Source organism: Perognathus longimembris, chromosome 10, assembly GCF_023159225.1.
Source record: "Perognathus longimembris pacificus isolate PPM17 chromosome 10, ASM2315922v1, whole genome shotgun sequence".
NCBI lineage: Eukaryota > Metazoa > Chordata > Mammalia > Rodentia > Heteromyidae > Perognathus > Perognathus longimembris.
Window position 1 is genome coordinate 45,134,934 of NC_063170.1, and position 20,949 is coordinate 45,155,882.

Genomic DNA, 20,949 nt, shown 5'->3' on the forward strand with positions numbered 1-20,949 from the left:
TTTACTAGCTTGCTTCATCTAAAATATATAGGGATAAAGGGCTTTTCTAGATAGGTCTGTAAAGGAAAAAGGAAAAAAGAAAAAAATAACGAAGAAATCCTATCCAGTTGCAGAGCGGGCAGTAGAAGGTGTCTCAGGAAGCATGGATATTAACACTTCTTGGGCACCTACTAGTGATAATGACTATACACAGTTCCTAGATTGACCCAGGCTTCCCTGAGCTTTTTTCCCAGCTCTGCTTTCCCCAGAGTATACTGTAGGGTCTGACAAATAAGAAGTGCTCAATAAATGTGTACTGATAGGTTTAAATAAATTTTCACACAAGTCTAGGATTCTTTCTGCCCCTATTTGACAATTAGGAAGTTGAATTCAGTTCAAAGTCACAAGGTTAATAAGTGACAAACCAGGGATTTGAACCCAAAGATACATGACTCCAAAGTCTATGTTCTTTGCACAATATCATGCACACTCCAGAAGTAGCACTAGTTGCTTGGTTCTATTACTTCTAAAGGTGGTCAAAACTGACTACCCTCACCTGCTGTAGAAATGCTGACATTGCTTGACACAGGGTCAGACCATGGAAACATGGTTTCTAAACAAAAAAGATGACTCCATTAGAAGGAGCAAATCCTTTCTAAGCCTGCTCACCTTCATAATTTTACTATGCATTTTGTAGCTCCAATCAAAAGCATATGCCATATTTCCTAGTGCATACCCAGACTGTGGTTTCTAGGTTCCTCGCAGTAAATCATGGTCAGGTGAACAAGTTCTACCCAACAGAATGAATGATAGCATTGGGTTTCGCTTATGATACAGTCCATGTGTTTCCTTCTATTTTCTTCCTCCTTTCCCTTTTTCTGTTGAATGAAGTCACAGGGATTTGAGTGTTTATCTACTGTAGCAGAGAGAATTATTTCACTAGTAGCTGGTGCATGATTCCAAATAGCTTTCCTTCCTACTATATCACTAAATATTTTTACAAATTCATTTAGAGTCAGTAGGAGCTTAAGAAGTGAGAAGTATGAAGAACTGTCTATAAGAACCAAAACATCTGTACTCAGCCTGGCTATTTAGCCATACACAGGTTTCTCTGTATTCATGAGCTTAGCTTTTCTTCCTATAATTTTGGATGTTGGGCCAAATGGTCTTTAAGAATTCTCCCAATGAAGCTGCGATAAGCCTTCTCAGAGATTAAAAGCACACACATTCTCATGCTCAGAAACTGTGATCCTTTGACTGAACTCTTGAAAGGAAAAGACTATTAGTCTGTCATGTTTATACTCCCCATATCCAATATCTTAGATGCTTAAAAAGTGTTCAATTTAATTAGCATTTTATGTGAAAACCTCAGAGAATTTACTAATGTTCTAATTTATACCGGTAATTTCTTGATCTAATTTGGAGCATGACATGAAGAAATCAAAATTCTCATGAATATTTTCAATATGCATTACTATGATAGTATATTTTATATTCATTTACATAGACTTAATCTTGATTTTTTTTAATACTACTGTAAAGAGTTGTTGATTAAAGGTAATGTGAGCAGTAATTAGTATTCTGATGGCATCATTTATAGTTCTATAATACTGGAGTATAATTCCTACTTTGAGATGAGAAATTCAGATTACTCAGAATTTTCTCTTTAAATATCTATTAGTGAGGCCCATACAAACAGAATTGGGAGAAGCTATGGCAAATTTCAAGAGTTTGGAAAATTTTAAAGGAAATTATATGATGACAGGATGCATCTGATACCCTTTCTCATGAAAAATCTCTATGTTTTTGAAATAGATAATTTTCTATTTATCTGTGTAGTATAGGAAACATTGGTCATTTCATTTGGCACACAAAGAGAATCAGATTAGTAATTTCCTTTTTTTTCCTTTACTAAAATAGAGCCCATTTTATTCCTTAATGAAATGTACTTACTACTTAATAAAATGTAGCTTGGTCAGTAAACCATTTGAAAGCACAGGGACAGGGGAGTTGTGAGTGGTGGGGGTAAATACTAAGAATCTTGACAGAAAAATGCTGGGAACCACAATTCAACACTACAAATAAAATAGAATCCAGTTATGGGAAATTAACTTCTTTTGTTGGTGTTGTTGCAGAAGGGAAATGTGTATTCCCTGCCACTTCCTGCTTTCACTTCCCCCATCCTGTGCCTATGGTATCCTAGGTTCTGCATCTTGGGAAGGCCTGAGCCTCCAGCAGAATACTGAAGATAATTCCTTTGCTTTGGCTACCATGGGAACTGATGCCTATTAAAGCTGAAGCAATAATAATAATAATACCAGCAATTTTTAAGATGTGTATTTTATTAGGTATTGCATCAAGGAAAGACTGTATTAAAAATTACCTCCTTCTGCATGAATTATTTGCTTCAATGCTTTAGATTATGACTTCACTAAAACATGTTTTTTAAAAATAGAATAAAGAATAACAAAGGTATTTCTTATCTCTTACTTTTTAGAGAAAGAAAAAGCCTTCAGCTATTCAGAAAATATAGGAAATATTTACTTGGGTCTAAATTTAAATGATCCACTGCAAAGAAAATGGGTGTTGTGGGGATGGGCTAAACATAGATTTTTTTTTTTTTTAAAAAAGCTTATCTGAAAAATAGACTTCTTAAAAAAATACAAATTCCCACATACATCTCCCACACCTTATTATAGAGTATTAATTCTATTGGCTGTTTCTTTTACAGTTAAATGAACACTTAAGTGTACAGGTTAGGTTCATAATGACTGTCCTATGCTGTGCCTCAATTCTTTGGACTTAAGGTTAAGTGATTTATATACAAGTTCACAACATTTCTTTAAGAAAAAGCTCAGCATTTTTAGCAGAGAGTTTTTTTTTTTTAAACCCTCCCCAAATGAGTTACATATGTATGCCTGGCTAAGAACAAGAAGATTGCACACCAGGGAACTACACTCTCGTGAGGCTTTAAATGAGGTTATTTAATTTGTTAAAATACATACATTAAAAAAGTTCTCCTATAACTGAATGTTATATAAGTGAAAACACTTTGATAAAGTGAAGGAGGAGGTAACAAGTTTGATAAGAAATGTACTTAGTGCTTTACTTATGTAATTGTAACCCCTCTGAACATTACTTTGACAATAAATTTTTTTAAACAAAGAATCATTAGAAGGGTCAGACATTGTGGTGCAAGCAGGTAGAGAGCTAGAAGGGTCATGGCTAGAGATGAACTCAGGTAGAGTTAACATGACATCTTATCTGAAAAACAAAAGTGAAAGGACTTCAGGAATGGTTCAAGTGGTAGATTTGCTTACTAACATGAGGCTCCGAGGTTAATCCCCAGGAAAACACACACACACCAAAAAAAAAAAAAAAGCAAAAAATAACACAGATGGTTTTCTAAGTCCATGACTACAGAATCACAAAGAATTTGTGGGAGAGAACCAAGTTTTCTCATGACTAGCTTATTTTTTTCGAGAAATCTGCCCTGGTAGAGTAATCTAAGGGAATTTTTTTCAGCTTTTTTTAAAATTAAAATTTTATTGACAAGATGATGTACAGAGGAGCTACAGTTACATAATAAGGTAGTGAGTACATTAAAAAAAATCTTTTTGAGGAGTTTACTACTCGGATGGGCCATTTCGATGCTGTTGTCTGTTGAGCAAACACAGGGCTTTAAAATTAAAATTATGGGTCTGTTACACATTTGGTAATCACAGAGTAACAACAGGCAGTCCTTGGGACTAAAGCACCAGCAATTACATTTCAGTTTGTCACCTGTAGCCACCTTAGGCCTAGTTGAGGTATTTTTGGTGGTGTTGTTAGGCATCTGCATAGATGTCTAAACTAACATTTTCTAAAACATGGCTGCTAGTGAGGGGAACCCATGTGTATCAATGGTTCTCAAACTTCTATGTGTATCTGAGTTACATAGAGGGTTAATTTCATGCATCACGACCCTGGCTCTCAGCACTAGCTAAGATGGTAGTACAGGAGTGCTGCTGCTTTCATTTTCACCGAACTTCCCAGTGATTCTGATATCCATCACCACGTTTGAATACAACTGCTCTTTTCTTAGTACTGGAAGCAGTTGGGAATCATTTAAGGAGTCCCCCAGTACTACTCCATGGAATCTTAGGGGTAGAACACAGGCATTGGTAGTTTAAATTGCTCCCCAGTTGACTTTCGTGAGAAGCCAGAGTAGAGAAACACAGGGGATAGACCATGGTTCTTAGACTGGGTTGTGCTCAGAATGTCTGCTGAGTTTGAAAGAAGTGCTGAGTCTTGGGTTCTACCTACAGCTTCCAGTTTAACCGTTTGAGAAGGATGTTAGGATTTGCTGAGCTCCTGGGGTGATTCTTGTATGCCAACTTTGAGCAGGATGAGGTTGGGTCCTGGACAACAGGCTTCTACTTCAATAAGTCTAGGAAAGATTGCTAAGCATACCTACCTTTGGGAATTCACAATGCATGTTAACATGATGAAGACAGAAATGTCAGTAAAGGACAAAGACTAAAGCAAAACAAAAACAATCACTAATTGGATTCCTTTAACCCAGTTCCTGAACGTTTGGGAATCAGTGGTCCAGAAATTTGGTAGTCACTGGGGTAAGACTGGGCAAATCATTTGTTCAGTGGGCTAAGATCACGCTGGCCTTGGCCTGTAACAGGTAATTTGAGAAGCTTGGAGAAAATGACTCAAGTCAGCTCCATGCCAGGACATGTGCAGTCGGTGGGTGCAGGGAACTGCAGCATGACCAAATCTCAGAGTTAGGATGGTATCATAATGGAAACTTGTGAGAAGAGCAGAGTTTTATAAACAGGAGCCTAGGACTTCCCAGCTAGGGCTGATGACAGGTGGCGGTGGCATGTAAAAATAACTCTACTCACTGTAAACAAAGCAACACCATATATTTCATTATGCGCCAAGATTATTTTCCATTCTTTTGAAGGAACTTGCATCTTCATACATACCACCACTGGGGGCTTGGGTGGCATCTTGGAGAACAGACAGGAAAAGAGCTCCCACCGTAAAAGAACCTTGATACCTTCTGGGCATCATTTACAACAGCAGAAGTTCAGATCTGCCCTGCCACTGTTAATTGAGATGGGTTTATTGGGGTGCAGATGGTGGAGACGTGGAGATAGTGAGATGATGGCAGTGGAGGGTAGTGATTGTAGTGAAGGAGATGATGCCAGAGGTGGGTTGGGGACCAGGGACTGTGAGCTAGGGGTTGGGGTGAGAGAAGGCAAACCCAGACATTGGAAAGGCTGGCTTCAGAAAGAATATAGAAGTTGTCGAGGAAGAAGCAACTTATTTTTCCCCATTTATTTCTTTATTCTCTGTAAAGCTTTAACTGGTGGATGTTTTCAACTTCCTGATCGCCTAGCTGCAGCTCAGACTTGGCAACAGAAGTTCTAGATTCAGCAGTGTGAGAGAAGGGAATGGTAACAGTTCATGAATGGTCTCTTTCAGAAATCCCCTTCCGTTTGGCAGTATCTTCTCCAGAAGTTCAGGGAAGTTAAAGAAGGAAGGGACAGGTAAACACAGGAGAGCCAGTTCAGCTCTACAATACCCTATGGCAAAGTCCAGCATCCTTGAATCATATGAAGTGTTAGTGTTCCTTCTTTATAGCCAAGGAAAACATTGTTTTTTTTTTAATTTGAAAAAGAAAAAAAAGGCTGAGGGTAACTGCACATGGTCTCTCTCTCTCTCTCTCTCTCTCTCTCTCTCTCTCTCTCTCTCTCTTTCTCTCTCACTCTCTCTCTCTTCCCCCTACCCACATGCTTTTGCTTGTTTGTTGGTTCATTTTTGCCAGTGCTGGAGATGGATCCCAGAGCCTCTCATGCTAGGCCTGAGCTCTACCACAGAGCTATACTTCTGGTATCTTTATGTGGTTCATTTATTAATTTTTTCCTTTGCTATGGTAAGAAATTACAGAAGACCTTGAGCTGAGATGCAGGTCAGCTCTCTTCCTCAGACTGCATGGGCCCCTGGAGGGATATTCACTGTCTTCTACTAATTTCTGTGTGACAGGGCACCATGCAAAGTGATACACATTTATGATTTTCCCTTCCCTTTCTTTCCGGGTGAGTGGGTTTCCTGGAAGATCTGTCTACTTTGGGGTTTGAAGAGGAGATGCAGATGGGGGATGTGCTAAGAAGGGGCCACGATGCTCACAGGAAATGAGCAGGTGGAGTTCTGGGGTGGGAGCAGGGAAAGAGGAGACTAGGAGGCAGCGTATGTATAGAAACACACAGGTTGTGATCCTCCAGGGAGAGAGGGAAGAGAAAACGTGAGGTTTGAGCGGTTCAGAGTAGTGTTCTGTGGGGGAGCTGTCTGAGGGTGAATTAAAGGCATGCTGTGTGATGTGTGGGCCACAGTCTCCTTCACGTCCTCCACACACTGCAGAGATCACTGATGTTTCCTTCCTAGTCTATTTGCAATGAGATCTTCATTTCTTTCAGAAATGATACTGTGCTGAGGAGGAAATCCTCAAGGTGCTGCTGTATCATGTGGCTACATACCCAAGATATAAAATTCAAGTCTTGTTTTTTGTAATTGGCTCAAACAACAGTGGAGCTACCTATTCAGGCATGCCTTTTCTCTTCTCTGTAAAATGATTCATGGCAATGTTGGTAATGTATACGGTTGGCTCTATAAAAGCCTAGGAAATATTTAACTGCTTTTTTATTTTTTTGGTCACAGTCAGGTTAATAGGAATCCAGAAGAAAGGGAAATAAGCCTCCAGATGCTTTAGAATAATTAGAATTTGGAATAAGTAGGCAAATTAGTCGCGAGACTGCTTTCTCTGGTGTCAGGAGGGAAAGAAGGCAGAGTAAAACATTGACACTGTGACATACTGGCTTCCCTGGGTTTCTATTATTCCTTCTTTTAAAAAGGTGATCAGCCTAAAGTCCTGCGTACCCTGCCCCCCCCCCCCCCCGACCCCGTCCTGCTGACTAGTGAAGAAGGGACAGGAAGATGGATGGAGGATGAAGAAAGAGTAACAATGAGAAGACATGGTTGAGAACTGCATATTGTATCCTCATAGATATTTTTGTATCTGACTATAAAAGAACCATATGTTGAAATAGAAGAACTAACTTACTCCAACGAGCCCTTGAGCTTTGGCTCTCCATTCTCACCGAATTTTTTTAAGTTTCACAAGCAGTAAATCATAACATGATACCCCAACAGAGACTATCATACATAAACTAAAACAGTTTGTGTGTCCCCCAATGCCACAGTTTTGAAAGTACATGTAAACAGTTCAAAATAAAAATAAACACAGATCAAGATGCATCATATTCATAAACTGCTTTGTTAAAATAGCAAAAACATCCAATATATTCTACAAAATTAAGGAAAAAGAGGGAAGGGGTGAATTGAGAGGAATGGGTGAGAATGTTGAAAGCTGTGACTGAGCAAGATACATTGTATTCATAAACTGCGTTGCTGAATGGCAACTCCTTGGTACAACTACTTAAAGATAATAAAAATATTTAAAAAAGCCAAAATAAAAATTAGATACAGATAGAGGGAGAAGAATAAATCAAATGTGATAAGATGTTAACATAAGAGTTCTGGGTGAAGGGCAGCTGGGAACTCTCGATATTTGTTTGCACCTTCTCAGTAATCATGAAGTAGAAGAGGTTTTAAGCCTGGTGCCAATGGCTCACAACTGTAATCATAGCTACTTAGGAAGCTGAGATCTGAAGATGACAGTTCAAAGCCAGCCCAGCCTGAGCAGGTAAGTCAGTGAGACTTTTATCTCCAATAAACTACTCAGAAAAAGCCAGAAAGGATGCTGCAGCTCAAGAGGTGGAGCGTTAGCTTTGAGCAGAAAGAAGCTCAGGGACAGTGCTCAGGCCCTGAGTATAAGCCCTAGGATCAGAAAAAAAAAAAAGGTTATAAAAGTAAAATGTCATAAATAAAAAAAAGAAGCATCTACTAATTTTTAACATTTATGATAGGTAAGGAATTTTTTTTGGCACATAAAGCTTAAAAAGACAAACACAACAATAGACAACTAAAACATGGTTTTTTTTTTTTGTTTTTTTTTGCCAGTCCTGGGCCTTGGACTCAGGGGCTGAGCACTGTCCCTGGCTTCTTCCCGCTCAAGGCTAGCACTCTGCCACTTGAGCCACAGCGCCGCTTCTGGCCGTAAAACATAAGTTTTGAAAACAATAAAGTTTTTGTAACTGATCCATTTGTGTGTATGTATAACCAAGTTAATTCTCAATAAGGAAAATGTATAGTTTTCAAAACTTGTAAAACTTTGCTTAAAGCTTAAAGTTACCCAGGAAGCAGAGGTGTGAGGATCCTGGCTCTAAGCCAGGCTGGACAGGAAAGTCCATGAGAGTGTTATCTCCAATTAACAAGAACGAACTAGAACTGTAGCTGCGACTCCGTGATAAAGTATCAGCCCTAAGTGAAAAAGCTAAGGGACATCACGCAGGCTGGGAGTTCAAATTCTAGTACTGGCACAAAAGCCAAACCAAAATAATGAGACTTTTGCTTAATAAACTACCTCCTCCAACACAAATAGACTAAGTTCCCCAAAATTCTGTAGTTGGAGGGTAAAATTTGAATGAAAGTTGAATGAAATTTGCATTGCTATTGGGTGCTTCCAAATAATATAGTTATAATTTGGCAATAGAAAACATTTTTAATGATGTTCGAGTCTTCAATCTAGCCTTTCCTTTTACTTAGAACTTAACGAGAGGGAGAAGAAAACCAGGTGCAAAATTATGTACTAAGCAGGTAATTATAAATATATATTCCATTTTCCAACAACTATACACTCATTCTGGTAATGCAGTGTTAACAGGCTAACAAGAAGGAACGATATCACTATTATGAGTAACTCAGTCTCTATGAGTAACAGCCTTTGGCTGAAGATTGCTTATTGACAACAGGAAACATTAACATTATGTTTATTGGTAACACTAGCTATCTTTGGGCTGGGGGTGTGGCTCAAGTGGTAGAGCAGCTGCCTAGCAAGTGGGAGGTCATTAGTTCATTTTGAAGTATGTCATTAGTTTGCTGTCAGTAGTAACCTTTTGTCAGTAACCACACAAAGCTCTCTACTTACTGATATGACATGCACACACTGTGATTCTGTTTCTGGAGGAATGAATGGCTGTTGAAGAGCATCTGATGAAAAGGAACACTTAAACACCTACCCTTGGAAAATGCCATAGGCTTCATAACAAAACCCTGAGTTCTCCACTCTTTCTGAGTTCTGAATTTTGTTTGGCTTTGCAAAGCTGGTTTCGTAGAATAGTCTCAAAACACAAAATACTTTGCTCCAGGGATTACCTTTGGTTTATGTTCAACCATCAATGCTTTACATTATGAAAATTTAATAAATATTCAGTTTTAAAATGTAAATTATAGGTTCTTCAAAGCAGAGGAGAGTTAGGAATGAGCTAGTCATACACTCTCAATTCATAAGGAATACAAGATTTAGAGAGACTGTCTTCCTTAATTGATATCATTAGTACACAAACTTCATTAAGTAAAGCAAAAATAATAAATAAGAGAGACAAAGTTCACAATAGGCAAATGGACAATAACTATGAATATCAAGTTACAGGTGAAATCCAAGTAGACAATGTGTGTGTGTGTGTGTGTGTGTGTGTGTGTAAAGATACTCAAACCCAGAAGTAATAGAGAAAATGCAAATACTGAATTATGCTTAACAGAATACCTGCTAATAAAACAAGTGAATACAGGGAAATGCAAAGGGAGGGAGAGGGAATGCAAGAGAGGGAAACAGGGATAAGTACAGAGAGCTACATAGGAGCAACCACCTCCCTGTTACACCCAGTGCTGATGCCTCCATAGCTGAAAAGAAGAGGAACCCCACAGGGAGGTTAAATAATCAAGGGCCTCACAGGAAGTGCCAAGGAATGAGGGATATGTGGTTCGCCCTTGGATTTCAAGTACATACTGTTTGTTGTCTTGCTCATTCTTTTTTTTTTTTTTTCCTGTCTAGGTAGCTGGTGCCTATATTTAAGGCCTCTTGTTGTCTATTTTGTTTATTTGTTTTGTTTTTGTTGCCAGTCCTGGGGCTTAGACTCAGGGCCTGAGCACTGGCTAGCACTCTACCTCTTGAGCCACAGCGCCACTTCCAGCTTTTTCTGTATATGTGGTGCTGAGGAATCAAACCCAGGGCTTCATGTATACAAGGTGTGCACTTTATCACTAGGCTATATCCCCAACCCCTTCTGCTCTCTATTTAAGAGTTAATTTTACTTACTGGATCTGGTTTCAAAGGCAACATTGATGACATAATGCCACCACCTAGTTTCCTGCTGCCAGGTTATACACACACACACACACACACACACACACACACACGACAGACCCTTACCTCTGCCTGCTTACACTGGCACAGCAGTCTGACTTGCTGCTTTTCTTTTCAAAAAAGTCCCAGAGCGTTTAACTTTGGTATTGAAAAATGTTAGGTCTTCTTAGATTTGAAAAAAAATTCCCTGATGCCGTAAATCATGATTTTATTCAAAACAGAGCTCATCACATGTCATACATGTGAGCAGAGCTCTCCTCAGATTACCTAGGAAGTGAGACCTAATTCCAGACTATTCAGATGTCATGTTAAGGTACTTTCTTATTTCCTCTCTAGGTATCAGTGTTTTTTTTTTTGAAGAGCAACTTTATGAAGTCCTAATTTTAAATTAAGTGGGTTAAAGCAATGCAGTAGGCATTGGAATGGAAAGAACCTATGTACCAAAGATGTGTATGGGACTGACAGATATGAAAATGTTGGCCTGCTTGCTTTTAGAAAAATAGAAAGAAAAAATATGAATACTTGGCTTTCAAATTTTGCTCCTGGAGCAAGCAGTTAGTCCTAACAGTTTACAAGTTTATTGTGGTTTTCCTTTAGGTTTTATAAAATAAATATGTAGCTATAATCCCACAGTGAGTGAGAGAAAGTGTGTGTGTATATATGGGGGGGGATAGAAAGAGGAAGGGACACTTTCCTTTCACAAATAAAATGAGCTTCCAAAGTAATGATTTCTTATTGAGCCCTTTATCATGCACTAGCACATACGTTTAATGGAGTTGTTTCTTATGAAAACACGACTACCTACAGTTACTTTCTATGTTAGGAAGCAAATGCTGGACAGGTGGCTCCTCCCACTAGGAAGCAGCTGGGCTTCCAGCTCAGCCTTCCTGGAAGGCACCAGAGCATTTAGAGGTTTATGGGTATCCTTCCTAATGCCATGGGAATCAGAAGAACAGGGCTTGGTACTAGGCTGAAGGGTGTACATCAGAGCTCATGAATCAACAGCAGGCAACACATTCTGACTGGCCCACCAGTCTTTGATATTTTTACAAGATAAAATGTGGATTTCTTACTTCTATTGACAATGAGCACTATCTGGATACACTGGGCTTTGTTCCTGCTTCCCAGTGATTGTTGTGTGTGTGCTGAGTACTCTTATTTGTCCTTACACCCCACCATTTCAGTCATTCCTTTTATTTGCCTGGCCCCGCAGGGGCCTATGAGTGTGCAACTTCTGCTCTAGGTGTACAAGGAATGCGTGCTGTGGGAATGTTACATCCTTCTGGGGTTTGTTCACTCTCTGCTATAATCCTTGCTAACAAATCTCATAGTGTTCCACTGGATGCCATTAGACTTTTCTGTTGAGTGGGATGAGCAGCCTACCTTGGGGAAGGTCCACAGACTTGGTCAGGATCTAAAGCCATCTGTTACATGGATGTGAGGGACCACAACGAGTAACATTCAGTGTGCAAGGGTGATCTTTGGAAGTCTACAGACTAACATTGCCCCTCCATTACCATCCTCATTATATGATATGCCTCATAGTTTCTGAAGATTATAGAACACATTGCAGGGATATATTCACAGGAATAATAATGGTTGCTAAGACCATCAGATTGGCCTTTAGGATCTGAACACTTCAGGTGGAACACAAAAGGAGACACAAAGAAAATCAAGGGAATATATAGATACCTGTCATACTGTTGGGCGTCATAGGTTAGTAATCATTCTGGATCCTTTTTTTCACTGACATTGCCTACAGAGAGAAAATACAAGACAAAAATACATTTTTTAAATTACATTACATACATTTTAATTAAGGAAAATGCATTTTACTTAATTTTTTGTTCTAATAACATATGAATTAATTAGCTTGAAGTGAGATTTGTTACAACTCAGAACTGAGAATTTAAAAAAAATTTTTTATTATCAAACTGATGTACAGAGAGGTTACAGTTTCATACGTTAGGCATTGGATACATTTCTTGTACTGTTTGTTACCTTGTCCCTCATACCCCCCTCCCTCCTCCCCCTTTCCCTTCCCCACCTCCCCCCGGAGGTGTTCAGTTCACTTACACCAAACAGTTCTGCAAGTATTGCTTTTGTAGTTGTTTGTCTTTTTTTACCCTGTGTCTCTCAAATTTGGTATTCCCTTTCAATTTCCTACTTCCAATACCAGTATACACGGTTTCCAATATACTCAGATAAGATTACAGAGGGCTGGGGATATGGCCTAGTGGCAAGAGAGCTTGCCTCCTATACATGAGGCCCTGGGTTTGATTCCCCAGCACCACATTTACAGAAAATGGCCAGAAGTGGCGCTGTGGTGCAAGTGGCAGAGTGCTAGCCTTGAGCAAAAGGAAGCCAGGGACAGTGCTCAGGCCCTGAGTCCAAGGCCCAGGACTGGCCAAAAATTAAAAAAAAAAAAAAAAAAAAGATTACAGAGATAGTGTAGGTACAACCACAGGAAGGTAATACAAGAACATCATCAATAATAGAAGCTACAGATACACATGGGACGTTGAAAGTAGTTACAAGTGTGATATAACAATTGTTTCCATAACATGGAGTTCATTTCACTTAGCATCATCTTATGTGTTCATAAGGGTATAGCTATTGGGCCTTGTGATGCTCTGCTATGACTTGCCTAAACCTGTACTAATTATTCCCAATAAGGGAGACCATAGAGTCCATGTTTCTTTGGGTCTGGCTCACTTCACTTAGTATAATTTTTTCCAAGTCCTTCCATTTCCTTACAAATGGGACAATGTCATTCTTTCTGATAGAGGCATAAAATTCCATTGTGTATATGTACCACATTTTCCTGATCCATTCGTCTACTGAGGGGCATCTGGGTTGGTTCCAGATTCTCGCTATAACAAATTGTGCTGCGATGAACATTGTGGCTATACTGTGATTTTGTTTGTGGTCTTTTGGATAGATACCCAAAAGTGGGACTGCTGGGTCATAGGGGAGTTCTATATTTAGCCGTCTGAGGAATCTCCATACTGCTTGCCAGAGTGGCTGAACCAGTTTACATTCCCACCAACAGTAGGGTTCCCTTTTGGCCACATCCCCTCCAACAATTGTTATTGTTAGTTTTCTTGATATATGACATTCTTACTGGGGTGAGATGGAATCTCAATGTTGTTTTGATTTGCATTTCCTTTATGGCCAGTGATGTAGAGCATTTTTTCATATGTCTCTTGGTCATTCTCATTTCCTCATCAGAGAAGTCTCTTTGTAAGTCTTTAGCCCACTTGATGAGGGGCCTATTGGTTCTTTGCGGTTTTGTTTTGGAAGAAGGTAATTTTTTTAGTTCTGCATATATTTTAGAGATGAGGCCTTTGTCTGTTGAATAGAACTGAGAATTTTTTTTTCTTTGTGCGTTTTGGGATTTGAACTTAAAGCCTGGGCTCTATCCCTGAGCTTTTGGGCTCAAGGCTTGTGCTCTACCAATGGCTGTTGTGGTACTTAATTGGAGATAAAAGCCTCATAATGCTTTCCTGTGCAGCCTGGCTTCAAACTATGATCCTCAAATCTCAGCCTGCTAGGTAGCTAGGATTTTGGGCATGAGCCACCAGCACCCAGTCAGAACAGACATTTTAAATATAGTTGTGTAAGATTACAAGGCCTCTTTACTTTGATCTAAGGGTTCCTACTATACACAAGTTTTCAAAAGGATTTTTTTCAAGGTCACATTCTTCCATCTCAGAAGAAAGCAACCAGCCTATTAATTGGTTATTTTTTTTCCTCCAGAGATCTTAAAATGAATTATCATCTCCCATCCAGGTCTTTGCTTGTTAAAATGTGATCTGTGGACCAGTAGCTTTAGCCACAGCTGCTAGCTTGTCACAAATAAAAAATTTGAGTCCCATCTCAATGAGACTCACATTTGGACAAAATCTCAGGTTACTGATGTGTACTTTGAAGTCTTAGATATTCGGCTCTAAAGAACTGAATCCTTTATCTGCACACTTAGGGCTTTTCTTCAGTCAGAGCTGACTTCCTCCCCTTTACCACAATATTAATGAGATCCATAGCAACAGAGAGTGGCCGTCAGACTGCCTCTGGCTGGTGTGTGTGGGGCAGGGGTGTCTCAGTGTGCCAACAGCCACAAGCACGTTGACGGAGAGCAGAGTGCTGGGATGCACAGAGATGGACACAGGCTGGTGAATAGAGGTCAGGGTTCTTCGCCATATTGTGGGACAGACGGGGCTTGGGCTCTGTTTTCTGGAGGGTGTCCTGAGAAGTAATTTCCAAGCCCTGTTTCATGTCAGTGTGAAGCAAGGAAATGAAGACAGGCTTCCTTTGTTCTCCAGGTTGTGCTGAGTGAACTATTAACGTACTGTGCACAGGAAAGCCACTGGACAAGGAGGGACCATAATAATGTAAGAGAAGAGGAAGCACATGGATGAGAAACTGTGTTTACAACACAGGCTTAATATATAGCCAGTCTCTGGCTCTACGTTAATGCTACAGTGATGAACTCATACCTTGATCATAGTTCTTGTCACACTCAGTGGAAATTATAGGCTTACATGGTCATCTTTCCCACTAGACTTTAATCTCTTTAGGGCAGGACCTGTCTGTCTCATCCTTCTATCTTCCACATCAAGTAGAGTATGAGCTATGTAAATACAGGTTGAATAATGTAATATAATGGATGAAGTTTATGATATGATAGAAATAATCTGAATTGACAACTGATAGAGAGATGCATGTTAACTACTAGAGAAATGTGTTCTTGATGCCAGCTTTTCAATGGATACCAGCCACTAGCCCCTGCTCTATCTTCATTCAACAGTTTAACTGCATTCGAAGTGAGAGGGATCAGGATCAGACAAGAACACAAGTGGTATTTACAATAGTGAATGTCTGACTCTATCGCTCTTTTCAAACACTATGCTCCCATGAATCTCTGCTTCCAGTCCATAGCTGCCATGTTTTTACATGATACACTCCCCTCTCTACTGACCCCACAAATGTTCTGGAGGGGGAAGGAGCCTGGCTCAGGCTGGGTCAACCACAATGCGCCCTCTCTGACCAAGCAGTTCAAGAATCTGAAGTGAGCTGATAAGGTGCCTGCCTCTTCCAGGATAATTGAAGAGAAAGGAAAGAAAGGAGGAGGGAAAGACAGGGAGAGATTTTGTTTATTTCCTTTCTAGAAGAATTCATGAGAAGAATTCACTGTTTTAGGCCATATATCTCCGCTACCTGGACAAAGCCCATTTGAAGATGAGAGAGAAGATAGATCTGACATTTAAAGAGAGCCCAAAGTGAAGAGAAAGCTGGGGCCTTATATCTGGCTTAGCTCTTCCTGAGGCCCAGTGGCATCCCTTCTCCTCTAAGGGTCTGGCCACTTGTCAACTCCTTCTGACCTTTGACCTAAGCTGCTTCAAGTCAGGTATCTTTCATCCCCACCCCAAAGAGTCCTGACTGACCTCACCTAGATTAGAACACAACACATTTAATGTCAAGGTGTCAAAAATAGAAACTGTCCAAGAACAGGAATAGCAATCTTATGAACACTTCAACCTTACGGACAGCACCAAAACATGTAGTATTATTTTCATCATTCAGTATTTAGTACAATTCTCCTTGATGTGTAGTGTGATTTGGTACTATTGTTACTGTCGTATAACAACAATGACTATGGCTAGAGCATTAAAAGGCATACTATTACTGCTGTTACACTAATTCTTCAGTATTCTTTAGCACTTTGATGGGGTCGTGTGTGTGTGTGTGTGTGTGTGTGTGTGTGTGTGTGTGTGTGTGTGTGTGTGAGGTGACAAGGGAACTGTGAGGAGATTCCCACAGGGCTAAGATGTCTCAGTCCATTCTTCCCACTTTCAAGGCCTGTGGCATGTTCTGTAGGAAAAAAAAAAACAACAACAAAACTTGTTCTCCCTGGAAGTGTGCAAAGTGAGCAGTCACCTTTCAAATGTGTAAAACATATTTATGTTTAAAAATGTCAGCTATGGGAAAGTTGCTATTGCATCCTTAAAAGCTGAGAAGTAAATGAGATTAACTATCAATACTGGAAGTAGATCAGGTATCTTGGGTCTCACTGTGAGCATGTGTGGGAGTACTGCCTACAGACAGGGGCCAGGGCATATGTAGCAGCTCCATTTTAACAGAGGCTTCTCGTGTTGAATGTCTGCGGAGATGGCAAAGCTATCTAAGAAAGTCTGAAGGAAATCTAGGAAAGGGAAGAGTCACAGGAAGGTTAGATGGTGGGCTTTGAATATTCGACAGGCTGTCAGAGGGTGAGAATTTGAAACATGTCAAGTTCATTGAGGACAGATGGGGGTGGGGAGACGCTGCTGGAGACGGCTACAGCACCTTCTCTGTTCAATCTTAGACACAGAAAATGCAGAATCTCATACTGGGGGCTGCTTCAGAAGAGGAGTACCCTCCCTTCCCAGGCTGCTTCTTGTTCTCAGAGCATCTCAGACATCCTTTGAGACTAATGTCTTGGGCTAAAATAACGGATCAGTGTGGGATATGGTTCTAGGCTAGCTCATGCCCCCTCCAGATTCTCCTCTAATGCTTCATGTGTTAGCTTAGTGGATTGCAACGATTAGAGATGCCTCCTCAAAGAATGAGTTACAAGCTCCATACTCTTGAAATACATTTTCAGGGGTGCTCAGACACCCCACAAAACAAAATCCACTCAGATGCCAGATGACCCTTTGGCTATAGACTTTGGTCTCTATTAGGATTCAAGTCCTTCTTGTAGAGATACAAGTTAATGTAAATATGCTCTAGAGGCTAAAATGAAAGGGAATATGAGAACTATGTTTTGATCTGGAGCACAAAGAAGGCAAGTTTCAAGTGACAGGCAGAAGAAAGATGGGTTTCTGAGAGGCAAACTTGGAGGTTTATGAGGACTTTGCCAACCCATAACTTTAGTCTAGGACTGCCCTGCTCATTCTTTTTTTTTTCTTCAAATTTTTATTATCAAACTGATGTACAGAGAGGTTACAGTTTCATACATTAGTGCCCTGTTCATTCTATCAGATGCTACCTCAGGCCCTGGGCGACTCAAAGTCAATTACTAGCCCAGCCTAGCCCTGGAGGCCTGCGTATTAATGTGAATGGATCATCTCTCTGAGGGAGGACAGGGTCCTATTCCTCTGCTGGGTGAAGGCTGGAGACTCTAGCCCTCTGAAACAGACATTAGTAAATAGCTCTTCAAAGGCTAAACTTTATTTTTCATTTCAGATTTTCAGCAAGTCACTGTTAAGTGTTTTTCCTTCAGGAAAGGAGACAATACAATGAATTTGCTGTGACTAATTATTTTGTTCTTAGCACAATGGACATCCTTTACTTCTACTACTTTATCCTCTCTTAATATGTGCCCAACCCTCTCCTTCTTGGGCTCATCTTCACTCTTCATTTTGGTCTGCACCTGTGCTGGAGACTGTGTGTCCCTCCACTCCCCCCTTTCTTTTCCTTCTCCTTTTCCATTTCTCTCCCAGGCAAGGTCACCAGGGCCCGCTTCATAGAGCATGGGCTTGAATACTTAGCAAAAGAATGACACATGGGGTGTTAAGAATCTAGAGATACAATCTGACTATGGAACAAGACTATTCCAGAGGGCAGTATGGAGACTAAATCAGATGCACGGTGGCTCTTCCATCTTGTGCTGGGGGAGCCAACGTTTACTGCTACTTTGAGGACTGGGTCAACTGTGGTTCAGGTAAGATTCTTGGTGGTCAGATAACTCCTGCACATCTAAGACCACCTGCTACATCACACCCAGTGAAACCTGGAGTACCTTTTAGTCAAATAATTCAGTGCTAGACAAGTGAAGGAGAAACTAGCTAGACTAGCCAACTTGGAAATGGTCATCTTGCCTCCTGTTGAGTTGGTAGTGTTGCTTGGTTCCAGCTGCCTGTCTCTACAGGTGGGCAATTATCTCGGCAGCTTCTAAACAATGAGAGTAGCCTTGCAGACACAGAGCAGACAGGTGGCTTGGGAACTGTCTGACTCAGCAGGAGCAAGGACTTCAGCAGAGCCCAGTTGGCAGAAGCCAGCCTTTCAAACTGCCTCTACTGCCACCTGGTGGACAGAAGGACAGCTTGTCTGTAGCAACTGGAAAGCTTAGTAGTGTTTGTGCACTTGTGTGTATACGTGTGTGTGTGTGTGTGTGTGTGTGTGTATGTGTGTGCTGATGGTCTGGAAACATACTCATCGTGTCCAGAGGAAATAAATAATTCCTGAGGGTACCACACAGAACCACCAGATGCCTGAAAGTGTAATTGTGGTTAGATGACTCACTGAGACACAGGCATGAAAAACAACAAACAAGAATGTGAAAACAAAACATTTGCATTGAAGCAAATGATTTATTATTGATTTCTAAAACGTATTTGATGATGAACTAGACAGCAACAAACAGTCCACTCCCACCCTCCCCTGGGGCCGCTTCAGGAGGATAGAATCCAGTCCATAACTAGTTGGTAGAAGTATCATCCACAGGAAACAGAAGTAAATAAATAAAAATCCACTCATGTCCCAGGGAGATGGCGCCACCCGGTCTGTGCTTGTGCTCTGCTGCTGTAACTGGAATCTGCAGGGGGCTCCTTACAGTTTTAGCACTGGGATTACCACTCATCTCTGTCATGAAGAGAGCTTTGCACTTACATTCCCCGAAGAAGAAAATAAGCCCCAAGCCTCTCCTAATAAGTGTAATTATTGACTACTTTTTAAATGCCCAATGGTGGGCGGAGGAGGGAACTGCACGTCAATGTTCTTACAGAAAGAGACTTCAGAGACAGAGCATGGTCATGCATGCCTGCAATTCAAGCACCCAGAAGGCTAAAACAGGAGGATTAAAGCTCAAGGCTACTCTGAGATACATATGGAGATCCCGTGGACAAAAAACAATTGAGATCAAAAGCAGGAGGGGAAGCTCAGTGGTATGGTGGTTGCCTAGCCACACAAGGCCCTGAGTTTAATCTCCAGCCCAGAATAAACAATAAAAATGACAAATAGATTTCAGCAGTATATGCAGTTAGGTTTGTGCTGCTTGGTGAACATTCTTTGGGTTAATTGTCAGCACTTTCAATGGTTTTTCTGTGAGTGTTGCACACACAGAATGGAACGCAGCCTGGATTTTATCTCTGAACGATCTGTTACTAGGTGGTTTTCAGTAGTGCATCAGAGCAATTACTAGGTCAACTTTGTATGAATATATTATGGTTAAGTCATGAAGAAAAGGCTGGGACCCTTGATGGGAAATTAGGTTACTTACTATTATTATTATTATATCCCAGTCAGGGAGCTGAGATGGTAGGATCTGGGTGGGAATATTAAAAGCATGGGAGTCTTTCAAAGAGGCGCATGGTCATACTTTGCTATTACGTTTTCCCCCTGACAGTTAGTTTAAATTTAGTACACACACGTGCTCACGTACTGCCTTGATGTATGATCTAGTCAGAATCCACGGGGGGGGGGGGGCAGCAGAGGAGCCACCACACAGAGATGCCCTCATCCCAGTGCATGGCATTCAACTCTCAATGTTTTCTTACCTGGTGACCCCAGGTTGAAACAAATATTTTAATGCACTGTTTATCCAGTAATTAGATTCCAACAGCTTGGTAATAGTATTTCCAGGGTGTCTAACAGTTGTTTCTGTGTTGCCCTAAAAAATGAAATGTTCCTGTGGGGTTGCAGTGATCTGGCTGGGGTGCCTGAGCAGAGTTTGGGAATCACGGCTATCACTAGTGAAAAGTACAGGGGTATGATTTGCCCATCTTCATTCTCCTCGCTCTGGAGCACTGTCTGTCCCACCATCGCCCCCTCAGTTGACCTTTCAGCTTCATCCTGGTAGGCAGTCTGTCTGGCTTAAAACCATAGGGTAAAGAACCAAGAACAAGGTCTTCCTGGGTGCATGGTAGTGCCACACACGCTCTTTTTTCTGTCATATATCTCTTCTAATAAAATTTTCTATCATTTTTACTTCCGAAAGAAAGAAAGGGAGAAGGAAGGAAGGAAGGAAAGAAGGGAGTGAGGAAAAACAGGAAGAAGGGACATGAAGGGAAGCTTAACAAGGTTTAAAAGGCAGTCTTGAAAACCAATCCGCTCTGGCAAGCCTTCCAAAGTTCCCAGAGCCCTAACACATGGGCAAGATGTGCTGAAGACTCTAAAATACAAAAAGAACCCAGCCTTGAGGGTGGAGAAGCGAGGGGATGGGGAAAGACCCAGTGCCAGTGGAAACTGCAACCTGCTAAAGACAGCTGAGGAGCTGGCCCAGTAGCAGAGCCTTGGAGTTCTTTGGTGAGACTCTGACCAATGAGGGTGAGGCCGTAAGCATGTGGAATGGCAGTGTGAGAACCCCAGCGGGCATCTCCTGTCGGTGCAGTTTCCAGCGGTAAATAGCGTGAGTTCCCTGTAGCATTCTCTAGCACCATCTGATTACTCGAAAGACTTGAAAACAGATTTCCGGGTTCCCTCCCACCCTCTGCCAGTTGCTGATGCACTTAGTTTGGGGGCCTCTGGGAAGTCTGCGTCCTAACACACATGCCTGGGGAATCCGACTTTACTTCCCAGGCCTACAAGCTGACAGCCACCAGCCTTAACCACTTAGGAAACATGGAGCAGCTGTCCTGCGGGCTGCAGCGAGCTATGGCCCTGGACTC

The 20,949-nt window shown here is 41.0% G+C and overlaps 1 protein-coding gene across 4 annotated transcripts in view; it reads right to left on the reverse strand.

Moving 5' to 3' along the window:
- Thrb (thyroid hormone receptor beta) overlaps positions 1-20,949 on the reverse strand; it is a 374,473-nt gene that overhangs the window by 96,168 nt on the left and 257,356 nt on the right. For all 4 annotated transcript variants that reach the window (XM_048355963.1, XM_048355962.1, XM_048355966.1 and 1 more), the window contains one exon: positions 11,993-12,056. In XM_048355963.1, the coding sequence (XP_048211920.1) occupies positions 11,993-12,014 (22 nt within the window). In that variant the 5' untranslated portion in view covers positions 12,015-12,056. The remainder of the gene's footprint in view (positions 1-11,992; positions 12,057-20,949) is intronic.